The sequence below is a fragment of the Amblyomma maculatum genome, chromosome 3, assembly GCF_055883805.1.
Source record: "Amblyomma maculatum isolate TAMU_Amacu chromosome 3, ASM5588380v1, whole genome shotgun sequence".
In the NCBI taxonomy this organism is placed as follows: domain Eukaryota; kingdom Metazoa; phylum Arthropoda; class Arachnida; order Ixodida; family Ixodidae; genus Amblyomma; species Amblyomma maculatum.
In genome coordinates, this window is record NC_139346.1 from 144,695,040 (window position 1) to 144,714,588 (window position 19,549).

Consider the following 19,549-nt stretch of genomic DNA (forward strand, 5'->3'; position numbering starts at 1 on the left):
CTCTTTGACTTCGGGCCATAATACTTGTACTTTGCAGGTAAGGCATCCTCTTCAGTGGAGGCAGCGCTCGTTTGATATGCAACGCTTCGAAACAGCTCTTAGACACGGCGCATCCAAACCTCCATTTCCGTCATGGATTGAGCTGCCAGGCAGGCAGCTAGCTGCCTGCACGGCACAGTTAGCAGTGGCATTAGGAATCTCAGTAGCGCAGACACTCGACGCTGCAGCCACACCATCTTTGTATTGTCATTGTCACTAGTAACGCAGTGAACTACAAGCGTGTGGTCCCTCAGGCTGTCAGACTCGACTTCGGCTGGTAGCTTATCAGACTGTGAAGGCTAAAATGACTTACGTAGTTCATCAGTAACGGCACCACACACTGAAATTTCCGCATGTGGCGATGGGCCAGTAGTCGTAGATTCGATAGGCTTAATGGGATTCGGTAGGCTTAACGGCGAGAAGCCGCACTCAACAAAAGGAGGGGGGGGGGGGGGGGGGGGGCTGACGTACAGGGTGGTCAAAACTCCCCAAACCAGTCCCAATAGCCGGGGGAGATGTACTCTGCTTTAGGGGCGCTGCTATAAGATGCTATCAGGCGGCGAGGTTATGCGCTAATTGGGGTTCAGGCCCCTTCGTTCTCACCCTCGTCTATGTCAAAGCAGGGAAAAATAATATTACGGTCGAGGAACAAGAAGAGGGCAGTGGCGTGGACAGGGGTGATCGCAAGGCCCACCGGCATTCATTAAAAGTCATCTCTCATTGCCATCATTCATGTTCTGTTTTCCTGTGTTCATCGGCTTGAGGTCTTGTAAGAATACAGTGCGACGCTCGCCTTCGCTTTCCGCCGTTCCTTCTTTGCATTCCGCTGCGCTGGAGCACGCGGTGGGGCACACAACCATTCGCCAGACTGACGCGTGTTGCAGGTGGCAATATTTAGTCAAATCCGGGTGCTAGTGCTTCACCGCACTTTTCGGCCTCTTGACGCACGATACCATATATTCGCGTTGACGTCAGGCCTCTCATGGCTCGCCGGGCCATCATCGCGCTTTTTCACGTGCCCTTTATATATGGCTTATTTTCTATACTGGACATTTGCTACATACGAATCGGGGTAGAACATGCATTCTTTGGCTGTGTTTCTAAGGCTCTTGGTGGCTGCTTTAATTCCATTTCGCACTCTCCAGCCTTGTGTTAACGAATGTGATCAGTATATTCGCGCAATAACCAGGCAGTTGAAGTCCCGCATAACTGGCGTGTTAGCAGGTGTTGCTCACAAATTACATCATGTGTTTGTATGCAGTACGAACAATTAGGGTTACGCGGACTCGCGCTCGCTTTTCTGCTCTCACGATAATGAAGAGTATTTTCCCATTTTATCAGAAAACAAGCGGCTAAAGAATGCATACCATATCGCGTGTTCAAGTCACCAAATTTATTAGATTATGCGAGTTGGTCTTCAACTCGGGCCTCAATGTTATGTTCCGTGCTTCGCGTCGAACTGACCGATATTTCGTCACTGCCGCGGAGGGATTTGCGGGATATCGATTTCCTTACTTTTCTGAAATGCGTTTGAGGTTGGATGGATGTAAACAACTTTATTTAATAAAAAAAAAAAATCGGGCAGTGCGCGCCTCGACATTCAAGCATGTTGCGTTCCGCTCGGGAAGAAGGCTACTCGTTTGATGCTATCAGTCATGCGCGTTTTAATATATGCGCATAACGTCCTGAGTGTAAAGTGATTATATTTTTGCGTCGTCACTGTTGAGCTGCTCAGCAAAAAAGTAAAACATGCGACCGATTTCACTGTTAATCAAATGCGGAGTAGGTGCGAAGCAGTGCTTATCCCTGCCATACCTTTCCATCGCATGCAGTCGCGCAGTCCGTTGTCCTGGAGTTTCTACCGCACGTTTGTTCCTCTTCGCTTCGGTATCCGCTTCACGACAACGCTCAGTGTCTTGAGCAGTTTCCCGAGCACGCTCGGCACGTTTGCTCATTTTTTGTGCTTCTAGATTCTTGCACCGATTAGCTGCAATATCAGAATCAGTAGACTCACGATCCCGCTGCCTTCGTAACCGTTGTACTTCAGCACGTCGAGCACGGCGAACCTGCGCCGCAGTGTCAGAGGGCCCGGCTTTATCCACTGCGACGCGAAGCAAACACGCAGCGCAGCCGCGTCCTCAGCTTTCCTTACATCACCTTCATAAATGAACACAAATAGGCCCAATGTACCCCTTTACAATGCACTGCTCTGCGGCCGAAAGGTCTGGGGTGAGATCATAAGGGGAGAGAAAGAGAGAGGGAAACGCGCTTGAAGTCGAGCGCCATTTAAAGTGCGGAGGAGATCGCAAGCTGCTTCACGACGCGGCAAGCGGCTCGGAGCCGAGATCCAGGGAGCACCTCGCGTGAACCCCTGCTATCCGTGAAGGCAGTGGAGTGACTTATGCAAGGGGAGAGACAGACATCGGTGAAATCCGTGATTGCGGCTAATAGTGCTACGCACTAAAAAACATAAGATGGCACTGTTACGGCGTGAAAAGGGTACATATGACCATTACAGGCTCTTAGAGTTGAAGGATTGACCTGCCAGATAATATTTTGGAAACGGAAGTGCTCAGGTCAGGGGACACGTGTACCTCACGAAAAAAACTGTAAGCTAAAGCGGTGACACATACATTGAACATATCCATTTAATAACTCTTCGCTGACTGGCCGCTGCTTGCCTTATAAGAGCAAATACTGTCATGAACGCGTGACCCCTTTTTTATTAAGCTACCTCAACATTGTATCAAGATTTCCTGGGCAAATCTAATGGGGCGACACAGACAACGCTGGCATAGACGTAACAGCACTTAGCCGTTGGGAGCGTGAGTGAGTGAGTGAATAAACTTCATTTAATTATTGGCTACTGGACTGGCCTCATGTTAGCCATATAAATAGGGCGCCCTATTACAGGGTTCCACTGGCTTCCCCTATTCGCTCTTCAGCCATGAAGACTTTGGCCCTTTAGGACTGAGCTGTCCAGCAGTGCCTCCCACTGATCTCTGTGTAGATTTGTTATACGAGGCTAGATGTTAAGTAAGGTACACCCGTGTGCTGTGCGATGTCAGTGCACGTTAAAAAACATCAGGAGGTCGAAATTTTCGTAGTCCCCCACTACGGCGTCTCTTATAGCCTGAGTCGCTTTGGGACGTTAAACCCCACAAACCAAACCAACCATACCAAGTAAGGTACACTTCAGTGTTATATGGTATAAGGTTGGTGTTGACCCGCAGCATGGGCATACGTCTCTAAGTGGTGAAGGATGTATCTTGTTTAATTTATGTAAATTGATGAAAGTACCAGTTTGGCCTACGCAGATTGATGGCCTCTTTACTCTTTAGTTTATAGCGTTGGTGGTGAATAGATCATTCTATTCCCCCTAAAGAATTTTAATATTGTAGAGTAGTCGGAATCGATGGGCCTTAGGTCCTCTATAGCGGATGTGTTGGGGGCCCGGTAGTTTGTATATCCTCGCACTGCTCTATCCGCATGTAAACTATCTGTAATCCCCTCGTGTTGCGGTAGCCAAGTTATCGTTTCAAGTGAATTCTAATAGGTATTCTTTGCGTTTGGCCAGTATGCGATGTGCGTTCGTGCCAATGCTTCGTCTTTAGAAATTCCTGCATGCTGTTTGATAATCTGTAAAGACTGCCGCCGGATTTTTTGATTTCTTCCTCTCTTAGATCATGAGTCGAAAGCGACTTCCGCTTCCGTGATGGAGCATGAGATATCGACACGCTGGAAAATATTTTTCTTCTGCGGTTGGTCACAACTGCTAATGCTTTCTTTTGCGTTGCTTGTGCAGAGCTCAATTAAAGAGAATTGGTGAGATTACCGCTCCCTTGTTTGAGGGGTGGAAGCTTATAGTTTCCAGCTCTCTCAGCTTTAGCTCTGTTTTGCTTTGACTTACCAAGCTTTGTACCTAATTTTACGTTCGCTCTCCGCAGTTGGTGTTTGCTGGTCCTTCCTAGTTTCCTTGCTGACTCACGCCGTCAAAAACACCTTTGATATATTTGGCTATACGACAACATGTCCGCCAGCATTTGGGCTATTATTGAGTACTTCATGTAGCTGAAGGAGGATGCCTTCAGTCAAAAACTTTGCTCGGAAACCGCACATGATATCCTGCATCTGCCCACTCATTCTCAGCTACTGTGGTTATCGGGTGTTTACTACACATTTTTCCTAAGCAAGACGTTAGAGATATAGGAATTAAGTTTTTTATAGCCAATTTCTTCCCGAGCTTGGGAATCATGATACCTTTGGCTTGTTTTCATTGTTCTGGTATGACGTCCATATTCAAGTGTATATTTATGAATTTTGTGAGAGCGACTGCGACTACGTCGCTCACGTTTCTGATGACTCATTAATTACATTATCTACACCAGTTGTCGTGTTGCGTGCCGATCCTAATATGTCGCTCTGATTTCTTCAACTGTGATGGCTTCGTATGACTATAGGTTTGGGGTACCGTTGTATAATTTTATTCCCATGAGGGTTTAAGGGTGATTGGCTAGTCTAACTTTAGGTTACGGGTTTAGTTGTAATTTTCTTCACGTGGATGTATAGGGTAAACTCCCCGTAATATTTTAGTTATAGTGCAAATATGATTTCCTCCTCGCTTGTTCTTGGGAGGGAGTGCAGTAGCCTTTTACGAAACTTTGGCTTTCCCCTTTGGTTTTTTTGGGGCTGTAATTGCTATGAGTATCTGTTGCGTTTTGACCTCTCCCCAGGGTCCTATTCAAGGAGTCGAAGAAAATCTCCCATGTTGCTTTCACTAATTAGTACGGTCTGCTTTACAGATAATATCTGCAATTCTAAGTTTAAGTTTTTTCCATCGTCCCTTGAAACTCTTTCTAGCTACCCCGAGATAGAGTAAATGCGGGTCTAAGTAAGGTCTTGCGTTTGTTGTCGTGTTCTCTGGGGAATTTCTCTTTCCAGTTGCCCCTCTCGGCACCGCTTACCAAAGTCTGTAATTTGGTTGGAAGTGGAAATGTCTGCTTCTCGAAACCCGCGTCAATCTGTTATTTTTGCCGTTTCAATTTACCGCAGTATTTTCTTAGCTTGGTGCATGCGAATATATTAGGAATCGTATCATTGCGTAGACATAAAATGAGTCGCTCCTTTCCCAAGCGACGCAGCATGTTTGAATTCTGAGATTACGGCAGGCTGGAGGCAAAACCAACCGCAAAGAGATATCAGAAAATCCATGTAATAACTGATTTCGATTTTATACCGCTACGGCGGTGAAGCAAACATCGGTTCCTTCAAAGAGAAGCGCGGAGCCTAGAATCTGGGGTCGAGGAGGAGGCCATCTGACTTAATCGCAAGCATTTGGCGACATAACAGCGCATCGTGAAAGGCGTATACGTTAGCTGCTTATTTTCTGACAATAAGGTAATATACCCCTTTCATTCACATGAGAGCAGAAAGGCAAGCGCAACAACTGAAAATGCAACCTCGATAGTTCATAATGCATACCAATGCATGAAATACTTTCAAGAAGGGCCAGCAGCACGTGCTAACTCCACAACATACGCAGGCCTTCACGTGCTTGGCCTGTGTGTAGCCACTGAGCGCATTTATTATTGCAATGCTTGAGAGAGCGAACTGGAAATCACACAGCAAGCAAAACCCTTTAGAAACACAAACAATCAATCGTTGCTCTGCCCCACTTCATCTGTAGTAGTTTTCCAGTAAATGAAACGATTTAAGATGTAGGGCACATGAAGGGGTATGGTGGTGGCATCGCGAGCTGCGAAGAAGCTTATGTAAATGCATGATATTGCCGCGAAACCTTCAAAAGAGTATTTGTTGTTTTTTTAACAGCCGCCGGCATACAGGCTTATCACTCTGATTCTGGACCGCGTATCAGTTCCGTAATCTTTGTTTGTTACTGCTCGATGTCGCGAGTCACACCTTTATCAGTTTTGTTGTAGCGCAAGACGCACCGAGATCTGTCTCGAAGGTTCCGGCCACTCGGGTGTCTTTCCACAATGTTCCAGCCCGTGCTGGTAGCTGTTTGCGACGTTATCTAGATTGTTCTGTGCAGCCTTTAAATTGAGCGTTGCCGAGTGTGACGGGCATTCTTTGTTCGACGATCGACGAGCACGTTTGTTTCTATCGCCGCCGCCGAGTTGCTTAGTTCTTTTGCGGGCGCACGTCAGCCCAAATAAAGTTTCTTTAGTGCAATCATCGACCCTTCATTTGTGTCGTCGCCCTCGTCACCACTACGTGACATCTGGTGGAGGTGCTGCCTTTGATCCTTCAAGCGAAGACCCAAGCCGTGTTCCTGTCGCCCTGGAAAACCATCCTACAGGTCAACGAGCCAGCCGCCGACTTCAAGGCCTACAACCCGAACACGGTCTGCTGCCTGACCCCACTCGATCTCGGAAGACATCGACGCTCACAATGGCCCAGCCTACAGCACCGGCAGGTCGATGATAGCCCTATGTTCATTTAGGAAGTCCATGCCTAAAATCACGTCGCGGGAGCACTGCTGCAAGACCACAAAGCTGGTGGGGTAAGTACGCCCATTTACGGTTATTCTTGCAGTGCATCGTCCCGATGGAGTAATCAGGTTGCCACCTGCTGTGCGAATCAGCGGGCCATCCCAAGCGGTGGTAACTTTTCTTAGCTGAGAGGCTAACGGTCCACTAATGACTGAATAGTCAGCTCCGGTGTCTACTAGGGCAATTCCTGCTACGACGACGTCGATGCAACACATCGCTCTAAACGTCCTCGATGAAGAATTGACCGTCCCGCCCCGATCAAGCATCGCAGTCTGCGTAGGTAGCGCAAACATCGAAACCGCTGAAGGCATCGTCGAAGGAAATATCCAATTGCTCTTAGAACGAGGTGTCGGCATCGCAAGAGGCATCACGAAATTCCGGAGAGGTCAAGCTCAGGTTCTGGTTACAAACTTCACCGAAGAATACCGGCATCTCAACAAGGGCACGACGATCGCTTTTCTCGACGAATTAGCGGACCTCAAAGATGTATTCGCCCTCCACGACCAAACGCTGGAAGACGCACCGGACCTATTCCGTCAGCCCACATTTGACATCAACCCGGCATTGACCCACAACAGAAAAGACCAGATTCTCAGTCTGCTTCGAAGCTACGGGGAGTGCTTCTCATCGTCATCGAAGGTACGACAAACACCACTGGCCAAGCACCGCATAATAACGGACGAACACACCCGACCTCTGCGCCAAAGCCCTTATCGTGTATCGCCGCGAGAACGCCAGGCCATTCGCGATCAAGTTGAGGAAATGCTGCGTGATGACGTAATCCAGCCATCGAACAGCCCCTGGGCGGCACCAGTCGTTTTGGTGAAGAAGAAAGATGGCACACTTCGCTTCTGCGTTGATTACCGCCGCTTGAATAGCATAACGAAGAAGGATGTCTACCCGCTTCCCCGCATCGACGACACTCTCGACCGGCTCTGCAATGCACGGTACTTCTCATCGATGGACCTAAAAAGCGGATATTGGCAAATTGAGGTCGACGAAAGAGATAGCGAGAAGACCGCATTCATCACACCGGACGGACTTTTTGAGTTCAAGGCGATGCCATTTGGCCTCTGCTCCGCACCAGCCACATTTCAACGAGTAATGGACACAGTCCTGGCAGGCTTGAAGTGGCAAATTTGTTTGGTATATTTGGACGACGTTGTTGTCTTCTCATCAAACTTTGAAGACCACCTAAAACGACTACAGACAGTGCTGGAAGCCATCAAGTCATCGGGGCTAACGCTAAAAGCAGAGAAATGTCACTTCGCCTACGAAGAACTCCGGTTCCTAGGTCACATCGTTAGCAAGGACGGTATATGCCCAGACTCGGAGAAAACAGCTGCAATCGCACAATTCCCACCGCCTGCCGACAAGAAAGCTGTGCGCCGATTCCTTGGGCTGTGCGCTTATTATCGACGATTTGTCAGAAACTTTTCGCGGATCGCCGAACCGTTGACGCAGCTTACAAAAGCTGACGTACCTTTTAAATGGGAAGCGCCGCAAGGAGAAGCCTTCGACGAACTTAAGCGCCGCCTGCAATGCCCTCCTGTACTTGGCCACTTTGATGAAAACGCCGAGACCGAAATACACACCGACGCGAGCAGTGTGGGCCTAGGAGCCGTTCTCGTCCAGAAGAGTGCCGGACAGGAGAAAGTAATCGCCTACGCTAGCAGGTCCCTCACAAAAGCCGAAGTCAATTACTCGACGACAGAGAAGGAGTGCCTTGCAATCATCTGGGCCACTTCTAAGTTTCGTCCATACCTATACGGCTGACCATTCAAGGTGGTAAGCGACCATCACGCACTCTGCTGGCTGGCTAATCTGAAAGATCCTTCCGGCCGCCTTGCCAGAGGGAGCCCACGACGACGCTCGACGCAATGCTGCCGCACGTAACCAGCGAAGACAACCTTGACGTCGCCGCCTACCTGCAGCGTGCAGAGGAAGCCCGACGACTCGCACGGCTGCGTATTAAAGACCAACAGCGCATCGACAGCCGACGATACAATTTACGACGACGCCACGCAGAGTACAATCCAGGAGACCAAGTGTGGGTTTGGACACCAATTCGCCGTCGCGGATTAAGTGAAAAGTTGTTGCGTCGATACTTTGGGCCATACAAAATCCTTCGCCGCGTCGGACCACTGGACTATGAAGTCATTCCCGACGGAACGTCAACATCACAACGGCGACGCGCACGCCCAGAAATTGTACATGTTGTGCGACTGAAGCCATATTACGCGCGTTAAAGAATCTGGTGTTTAAACTTTGCAGTGTTTATGTTTAAGTTTCTCTGTTTTGGAACATCGAGGCGATGTTTTTTTAAGGGGGGAGTAATGCCGCGAAACCTTCAAAAGAGTATTTGTTGTTTTTTTAACAGCCGCCGGCATACAGGCTTATCACTCTGATTCTGGACCGCGTATCAGTTCCGTAATCTTTGTTTGTTACTGCTCGATGTCGCGAGTCACACCTTTATCAGTTTTGTTGTAGCGCAAGACGCACCGAGATCTGTCTCGAAGGTTCCGGCCACTCGGGTGTCTTTCCACAATGTTCCAGCCCGTGCTGGTAGCTGTTTGCGACGTTATCTAGATTGTTCTGTACAGCCTTTAAATTGAGCGTTGCCGAGTGTGACGGGCATTCTTTGTTCGACGATCGACGAGCACGTTTGTTTCTATCGCCGCCGCCGAGTTGCTTAGTTCTTTTGCGGGCGCACGTCAGCCCAAATAAAGTTTCTTTAGTGCAATCATCGACCCTTCATTTGTGTCGTCGCCCTCGTCACCACTACGTGACAATATCGTATGCCAAGAAGCCGAAACCTACGGAGAAGCACTCGCAGTCTAGCCATATAATGCCGCCAGCATCCCGTTTCTCAGTGGCGTACGGTAGTCTGCCCAGCCACGTGCTGCTCCACAGCGCGCCGCGAAGAGCAAACTGCTAAGAGCGAATGCTCGCGCCACACTTTATTTCACTGCTTTGTAGTGCACGATGGAAGGATATTTTTGCAGACGCTAGGAGCACAATCACATGACACGTGTGACATACTGTCTATGGCACTTCTACGTGTCCTGCCTGTGGTTTATTCTTCTTTCCATTGGAAAGAAGTGAGAAGGGGGATGCAACATCTCCCTCAAGTCCAGGGCACGGAAATGATGAAAGAAGGGGCGGCAAGGCTGACCAAAGCATACGTGATACAAGAGCTGCATTTGGACCTCGGGGAGATCTCGCTGTCCTCCGAAAAAGCGCAGAGCAGTATCCACGATGGCTTCCTTTCTTTTCCCTATAGCAGTGAGCGGCGATAGCCAGAGCGGTTGCAGAGGGAGCGTTAAAGATTTGCTTGCTCTCTGCGCAGCGCGTTTGAGCACTAGGCAAAATCTGTCGTCTTTGTACCTTAAATCACACTCGTTATGCGAAACAACTATACTGACGGAAAGCTGTCCGGCTCCTAAGCTAAGTAACATCTTTTATAATTTCATAGCTTAATTCCTAACGCCAACGTTTACGATTTCTTAAAAAATGCTCTCAGTCTTGACAGCTATTTCATTTCCGCCACTGCAAAACTATACATGCGTGTGGGAGCGCGTGTGTACCAATAACTCAGGTGCAGGTACTGCAGGTGACCAACGTATTTGCAGCACCGCACATAGTCGGCACGCTTGCAAGGTTTCATTACAGAGATGAAAGCAAACAGCGCAGCGCACTGCGAAGAAGCAAACTCGCGAATCCGAGTCCCTGCGTCGCTCACATACCAACCACTCCGCCGAATCACCGGAATAAAAAGAATGAAAGCAAAAGATTGCGAATGCACTGAATTGGCGGTCACATTCTCGCGCATTGCGCCTTTTGAGTGAGCAGCGCGCTTTTCTCAGGGGGATAAAATCGCTCCACGATACTCTACGAGACGCGTATCTGACTCGTTTCATGCGGCTGCGCACCCGAGATCTGCAAGAAAAAAAAAAATCCCTCCCGAGAACGAAAGGGTCTGACCCCCCCTAGGACGTACCCTCGCCGCCGGCGCGCGGCGAGGCGCGCATCTGATAGCTCCCGGGTTATGCGACGCGTCCTAGGAACATTTGTCACCCCCTCTACATGGCATTCTGGTATGAATGTTGCAAATATGTAGAGAGGTAATCAACTTAACCGAACGCTCATTATTCTGTCTGAAGTTGTAAGAGTGATACAACACACCAAAGGGCATGCATTGAGCATTCTTCCTGCAATAAATCATCGCAAGTCACCTAGTGCCCTCTTGACAATATCAAAATATCGTAGAAGCTCCGTAAGATTAGCCGTGCTTGAAAACCACTCCTTCACGTAGTATTTGTTTGCGGTTTGCTTTGAATATATTGTATATTGCTTCAAGAACATTCAAATCACTTTTTCTCATTAAGGTACTTAGATGTTTGAGTTCCGTTGCTCACGCATAGCTGGAAACATTTGCGCAATACTTCTTTAAGCATACGTATGAATGACATTTGGCGAATAGGTTTATTTTCTTCACTTCAGTCCAAAACAACCTGCATTTCCTATTGTACGTATTGAGTTCGTAGCGCGCAAAAGCGATGAAGGGGGGGAGGGGGGGGGGGTAAAATGATATCTGCCGCGGATTTCATCTTGGCCAAGAAATAATTATAGCAACTGGACTTTTCAATCTTGCACTGATTCTTCTTTGCATTAATCGGTACTGATTGAAACACCATTCATCGATGCAGTTCTTTCTCGGCACCCTGAAACATAAACAGTGTTGCCTTCTTGATTCATGTTCTTTTTTTTTCTTTCCAAGTTGAAGATGGATTGCCAGATGCCAACTTCTACAAAGTTCCCGTAAATGGAAGTAAGTATTTCGGCATAATACGCACAGAGTATATTTTAACAGGAACCAAGGGAACTATGATAGGCTACATTTGCGACAAAAACGAGTCCACTGGATTTTTTTTTAACCACACCGGCTCTATTAGGCTGTTGCCAACGCAACCGCTTTTTACTACATTTGATGTTTACCAGCAAATAAATTATTTATTGACACTGGCACGGCAAATATATTGATACGGGGCGTCGAGAGCGAAGACGGCACAACATGGCGACAGGGTTAAAGGTGATTGAATGGCTGTCCTAGTGCGGCCGCGCCTTCCTTTCTGAAGCTGTCGAAGACATCCTATGTTCCTCCTCCATCAAACATAACCTTGCCACGGCCTATTATCCCCAAACGAATGGCTTCATCAAGCGCCTCAACCGCATCCTCACAGACATCCTCGATATTTACGTTTCACCAGAGCACCGTGACTGGGATTGGCTCTCCCATACGTTACCTTCGCATACAATTGCTCCCGCCTGGACTCTGCCAGTTATCTATATTCTATCGTTTTGTGCGGCCATGATCCCCAAATGGCTCTCGACACGCTGCTTCCCTACGTCTGCTGGTCCACCTTCTGCCTACGCCCGCGACGCTATTGCTCGTGTCGGCCACGCCCGCCAACTAGCCCGCACCAGACTGCTCGCCTCTCAAGCCTAGCACCAGGACGCTTACTACCATCGTCACCCACCGCAGCGTTTCGTTCTCTCCTGGGGCATTCGTCTTGCTCTGGACACCACCTCGCAGCATCGCACTCTATGAAAAACTTCCCTGTCGTTATACTGGGCCATACAGTGTGCTCCGTAAGGTCACCGCTGTCACCTATAAGATTGCTCGCCTTGTCTCGGAATCTGTGTGAAGTTCTGCCCCCTCTTATAGGGTGCTTGTCTCGCGCCTAACGCCTTTCCGTTTGCCGTGTCTTGGAACTTCCTAACCAATACCGGGACGATGTTTTTCGCACCGGTGTGCCATGCTACGAGGCGTATTGTCATTCCCTGAAAACTGCTGCAACGGAAGTGCGGGGGCGTCACTAAAATATAAAACACAACAAAAAGGAAGTCCTGTAGGTAGAATTTTTTTTTTTATTCACAACATTCAATAAAATTACGACCATAATTCCGGGGGTATGTTTCCCTTTAGGTTGCATCCAGCCTCGAATGCAGCCAGGATGTGACGGTTTGACAACGATTGCACTATTCAATTACCTTCACCCTAAACAATTCCTGTCTTCAGTGATTGTATGTTACCTTTAGGTTGCGTTTGGAGACAGCTCTCAGCAACAATCGCCTTTTAACATGCTTTAAAGTCTTTTTTTACGAGTTTACGCCGCGGCGATTTTTCAAGTTAACTTATTCAGCGTCGCTAAGAGGGCGCGACGGACGCCTCCGATGTATTGCGCTCTTTACAGTAAGCGATTTTATTCCATAAAACTATTTTATTAATATTGCATTTCAGTTTCCGTACTGCGCTTCATGCTCGAATAAAACGTAAGGTTGTGTTTTACTTTTTTTTAGTGACGCACCCGGCACTTCCGTTGTAGGTTTTTGGGGAACGGCAATAGAGGGTTTACAAAAGTACGTCTGGCAACCGTGAGCGGCACGCTGATCCCGCGCTGGCCGCCATATTTTGTTCGCTCCATCCGTTCGCTTCGTGTCCGTCCGTCAGCGCTCGCCGTTTTGTTCGCGTTTTTCACGTTTTAACCTAGTGTGCTGTGCTTGGACCTCTCTTTGGTCCCTGGCGGTTACTGTTAGCGACGCCCAGAAGCGTATTTTGACAGCCGAAACGTGGCGGGGCCCACCGGCCGTGCTGTTGAGCGCAGTTACGAATTGCTCTACGAGTCGTGCATGTGCCCCTCGGCAATCCGCAGCGTCATCCCTATCCAGGTACAGTATCCAGAGTTCTGTAATGTGGACTTTTTTTTTGTCTGTGCGCCTTTGCTGTTTACTTAAGAGAGATCATCGCGAGTTTGTTTGCTTGGTTTGCGCAATCACCGTCGCTCATCCCACTGGAAGATACTTGGTTGGTGAAATGAGCGAGGATGCATTTATATAATGATAAAAGGATCGTACGTAATTTGACGCAAGTTGGACTGGCGCTTAGCCCTTTCCTTCCCATGCCGTCGACGCAGTAGTTTGCATTAGTCTCGGAAATAATCGGGAGCTGCGTAAAAAAAAAAGTGCCATGGTAATTTGTGCTTCCAGTGATTGATTACTGATTGGTGTGTGATAGACGATGACGAGTTAATAAAATCTTTGTAATTAATTGATCAACTGATGAAATAAAGACACAAAAAAGGGAAAAAATTGGGAAGTAAGGGTTTAAAGGTGTCAGAATGAAAAACCAGTGCTTGGTGATGCTAAGGAATAAAATTTAGAATGTGTAATTGAATAGTTGAAATAATTGAAGAATGTGTTCAAAAGTGTCAAATTGCTCAGAATGGAAAGCCGATTGTTGCTGACGCATGCGTATTGGTGTATAAAAATGTAAAACGTCAAATCAAATAAAAATAAATAAAATGATAGAAATATAACATAGCATACATAACATAGAAATATAACATACATAACAACATATAACACACTACACTGTGTGTAGTATGTTACTTATAATGAACTCATATTTCACTGCATTGTATTCCTTTCGCCCCTCCTGCTAGGGCCCAGTTAGGGCCTGCAGTATTTGGTAAATAAAATAAATAAATAAATAAAAGAGCTAAAATATAACCCGTGAAGAAAGAAAACGTCGTGCGTGTGTGTGTATGAGAGAGAAACGCTATCGCGTTATACCTTTAACGGCGGAGCTTAAGTTACCCCATAATTTTTATATAACGATATGATATAATATAAGTCTGATTTTATGAACACAGCCAGTGCAAAAAGCGCAAACATTTCGCAGTAATATGAGTTGACTTTTCATATTTCTTTTCGTTTCAGCAGAGTTCCTCCTCCGAGTTCCTCGAAGCTTCCAATGTCAGCGCTTTCACATGAAATTACGGCTTCAAATGTTTACTTTCTGACAGAGGGAATAAACAAGAAATCGACCTATTTAAAAATTCCAGTGAATTTCAGGTAGCTCTGAATTAGCGAACCATCGGGTGACTCGAAAAAACACACAAAAGTGAAGCGCACGCTTCGTTATTTTATCGGCGGCGCTGGCAGGTATAAAACCTGAGCTGCGTGCTCTGGACGTGGACCGGTCGAAACGGGCTGCACGTGAGCATGTTACAGCACACTAGTGGGATGTCATCTTTTCCTGCTTTTCTAGACTCCGCGGGTTTGGCAGCCGCTTGCTTTTGCAGCGTGAAACACGCACCTCGGGCGCACTAGACAACCGTATTGCTCTCTGCACCAAGCACTACCATTTCGTACGACTGTGAAAAGTAGTTTCGGTAATCATGCCCGTGTCTTAATTCCAATACGCAATGGTAAATGCAACCTACGTAGAAAATTTTTCAAAAAACGTATTTGCACAATAGCGTTCGTTATACAGGCATTCCTCCTTCTCCCGTGTCCTCCATCGCAGCATAAGCTTATCCTTCAAGTTCACAAGGCTCCATAGCGCTCAAAACAACCTTGCTGTTTTAGGTGATAGCCCATTCTGTGAGCTAGCTCCCAGTCAGAGGGACGTGCAGTAATGCTTTACATGATGCAAGTGACCCTTGTAAACCCGATTAGGTCTGCAAACGAACGTTCGCATACACGAGTATACCTTGATTCCGTGCGCGTCTACGACGGTGCGCTGGCTGCAGAAGGGCACGCAACAACATGCTGGCATCATTCCGAATAGAGCTTGGAGCTAACAGCGACTGCTGTGATGTTAAAAGATGAAACAATCGCTTGTGAGCATTCCAATGCACCTTTCGGTGCATGCACGCGTTCTACGAAGGCGCACGTTCACAGCGTACTCGGGAGGCGCGGGCGGACTGAACAAAGCATGGCCACCGCGCACAGTTTGTGTTTCTTTCACTAGATGGCGCTAACTTTTGTAAAGCCTCTATACGCTTCTACGAAGAAGGCGAGCGAAGAGGACGAAGTGCTGGCGCATGTCGCTCGCTAGCTATGTGCTGCGCAGCGATGGGCAGTCGCTTTCCGCTGTATGCCATGGTCTTGCGCCCGGGACCTAGCCCAGAATCATATCTACACAATTTACACACCTGTCTTTGCATAATGTGATATTCGCAACCCCAAATGCAGAACGTTGTTAAATAGATCAGAACAAATTATGGAAAGCAAGTTCTGGAATATCATGTAATAGACTTGTTGAATCGATATGCCACAATTTGGATTACATCCGACCCCAAAAAAAAATCATTCAAACGGATATTGCGGGGGATTGTCGTTCCGTGACGTTGTGAAATAACATTGGTAAATTTGCCTTTCCTTTCATTATGCCAATGAGAATTTTTTCTTTGTGTTTGTGTGATATCCCCGAAGGTTTCTTGTGATTCAAGCGATTAAGAACATAACTCGGCCGCTCCATTCTGCAGCGATTTAGAGAATATGGCTATATGCTGTATAAGTGTATGTGTGTACTTTTAGAGCGGCTCCTCTATTCATATTTATTAATGTCTTGCCAGCTTTTTGATGTGCTGCTCTGGGCAGGTTTTTTTGTTACTGGGGCAGAGACAGACAGTGATGCCTTTTGCTTCTGCTATCCACAGGTAAGTGCGATTTCCTGAAAAAAAAAAACACAGACAGACCGACATCCGAAATTGAGAGCGTTTTAGAAACTCGCCGCCCTCCGCCGGCTCAAGCCTATTGTTTAATTGAGCTCCTTAGTATAGCTTTTTCTTTTTTTTTTTTCATTTCATTTTGCTCTCTACGACGGCATCTCCCTTCTCTAGTTTCTCTTACTTCGCCCCTCGGATAGATGCCGAACATTTCAAGGAGCTTCAGACCCATGGCGGGCGACGGTGGGCTTCTCGTCGCGGAACGGAACCAAATCTGGGCAGTTCTTCTTGAACGCTGCTATCATTCATAAGAAACAGAAAAAGCCCGATAAACGCGCTTACTGCAAAATGTTGTCCACTACTGTAAGGATGAGAGGGATAACGAAATCATTTTTGCCTTCCCGCAGGAACGTGCCTATATGGGGACAGCGAATTTCAGGAGACTCTTTGGCATTCTCACCCATGTGAAGAGTGGAAGTGCGATGCCTCAAACAAACAAGTTAAAGTACGGATGTAAGTCACTGAAAAAAAGTACTGTAAACAGGAAACCAAGCATGCCAGTCCCTGACAATGCCCGAATATGGCGTCCCTGCGGCTGTTGTGTCCGGCCGATGTGCCTAACCGCCACCGAAAAAGGGCGTCCCTACAGCTTTTTAGAGCAGTAAAACTATTTAAAAGGTCTAAAATTATTCCAAATCGACATACGCACCACGCAAGCATTTCGACATGTGTAGCTTCCATACAGTTTCTAAATCAGATGGTTTAAAAACATGACGGGGCATTACACGTTGGTTACAGAAGCCACTAGCGCCGGATCGGCCCGCATCCTCATGGGCTCGCTACTTCTCTTTCATGTTTAATCTACCTGTACATTAAGAAACACGTTGCGCAAGAAATTCCCGATAAGAATGCTTATAGGGCGCCCTAACACATTGCGCTCGTGAGGGGGGTGGGGGGGGGGGGGGGGGGGGGGGGGGGGGGGGCATTCCATATGTTCATAGCACTTTGGAAAGGTCGTTTTCTGGGCAGGGCTGAGGTTTTTGGAACGCCGGATCGCGCTTGCGTTTGCGGGAAAGCTGAACAGCATCGTCCCTGCGTTAGCCGCGCAGCGGGAGCCCATCGAGAAAGTTCTACTGCAAAGTGTTCTGGGGCGCGCTTCCAGTTTTCGGACTGTATAGAGTGCAGCTGAGCTTCTTCGTGACGCCTTGTGTCGAACAGCACCATTAACAGCGTTCCTTCGTTAGCGGCGCCGTTGGGACCCGCCAAAGAAGCCTTACTGCAGAGTGTTTCTGGGAACTGGGACCAAGGGAAGCGCAGCTGTTGTCGTGTCTTCAAAACGCCTGGGAGGTGAAAAAAAAAAACTAACAGAAGCCCGCATTCCAAGTAGAGGCGAGGCGCGGGCAGCGCCGGAGGAAAGGGGCGAAAAAAAAAAAAAGACAGCAAAACGCTGAAATCGTGGCTTTGAAGCCTTATGAGGAGCAGGGTCCAGCCGCCCTGTCTGCGTAGCGTGGGCAAGGCGAGGAAGCGCAATAAACAAAAGAAATACAGCTGCCATTGATCGCGGCCTTAGAATACCTGAGAATTTTTTGCTAAGAACCAAAAGTTAACTGGTTGAAATTCGAACGCTCCCTGAGGCTTTCTTACTAATAAGAGGCAAAGGTGGTAATGGTCAAAATTTGATATGATATTTTGTTTACTCTCGTGTTATTACTTGTTTCTCCATTAAAGTATCGAAATAGATCTTTGATAACTAAAGTTACGAAAGTTTTTTCAATATATCGCCATATTTGTTTTACATGTACGCTTTATTGTTCTATTTCCACAACAGTAAAAAGACAACACTAAAATAACATTGGTTCTAACTTTTCTAGCTTCGTGGCATGTTACCTCTAATACTTTGTCACCAGCCCCACCTTCGGAATAATAATAATAAATCAACCTAGCCTTTGCTGCAGAAACACAGAAGATGTACCGCCAAGGATAACTATTGTCTCCATCATGAGGATAAAGGAAAGGGAGACGAGTTCATTTCAATTAATTGTACAGGCGTTATAAATACACGGTATCTCTGAGCGCCCATTTCGGTCTGGAAATGCGCGATCCCTGCACCAGAGCTAGTTGCGCACACACACACACACACACACACACACACACACACACACACACACACACACACACACACACACACACACACACACACACACACACACACACACACACACACACACACACACACACACACACACACACACACACACACACACACACACACACACACACACACACACACACACACACACACACACACACACACACACACACACACACACACACACACACACACACACACACACACACACACACACACACACACACACACACACACACACACACACACACACACACACACACACACACACACACACACACACACACACACACACACACACACACACACACACACACACACACACACACACACACACACACACACACACACACACACACACACACACACACACACACACACACACACACACACACACACACACACACACACACACACACACACACACACACACACACACACACACACACACACACACACACACACACACACACACACACACACACACACACACACACACACACACACACACACACACACACACACACACACACACACACACACACACACACACACACACACACACACACACACACACACACACACACACACACACACACACACACACACACACACACACACACATTTATGAACAGCTAATGTTTTCTTCAACAGTCTCGCACAGATTCATTGCACAAAACACGACCCTTTCTTGGTAAAAAGATAATAAAAGTATGGAAACAAAATAGGATTTATGAATAAATATTTAATTTTCTGACATCTTAAACTCCAGGTGTCAAAACATCGAGCAAGATCTGGGAGAACACTGCGCTTGGGAGGATAAGGAACCATCGAAGCCGTTTCCTCACTGCTGCAGAAAGAAAGTATGTCGGTACTACTTCCTCACCTATTTTCCTGGAGTGCCAACACAGCCATCTCCACTCCGAAAGCCATCGCAGCGATGAATATTTTATTGTAAATAAACCAGATGCTATAATTACACCAGATTTTTATTTTCTCTAATCTTCTTAGAGCCCATTCTAAAACAGTGCGTTTAAGATCTGTTTATGAACCTCCCATTTTACATATTACAACACTTCGGGACACAAAATGGGCTGAAGGAGCCCACGCCTTCACCTTTACGTGAAACGTTGCCGCTCTTGTTGGAATTCGTACAACTGCGAGCGTCAACGACCAGGTTTATGACGTATCATGCCCATAAGTTTTGGGTTCAGTTGTTTCAGTTCGCTAGCGGCAATAATCTCGGGAATGTCTTGCCACATCGTGGTGATGATTTGAGAGATAACCATCCAGGTCAATCGTTCACACCGCCGTGTGCAGTATACTACCGT

General features: G+C 47.2%; 1 protein-coding gene across 1 annotated transcript in view; it reads left to right on the forward strand.

Moving 5' to 3' along the window:
• Positions 1 to 19,180, forward strand: part of LOC146196236 (uncharacterized) — a 35,691-nt gene extending 16,511 nt beyond the window's left edge. Inside the window, exons 5-7 of the mRNA XM_084596953.1 lie at positions 11,332 to 11,382; positions 16,477 to 16,582; positions 18,991 to 19,180. Of these exons, the coding sequence (XP_084453079.1) occupies positions 11,332 to 11,382; positions 16,477 to 16,582; positions 18,991 to 19,162 (329 nt within the window). The 3' untranslated portion in view covers positions 19,163 to 19,180. The remainder of the gene's footprint in view (positions 1 to 11,331; positions 11,383 to 16,476; positions 16,583 to 18,990) is intronic.
• The last annotated feature ends 369 nt before the right edge of the window (positions 19,181 to 19,549 follow it).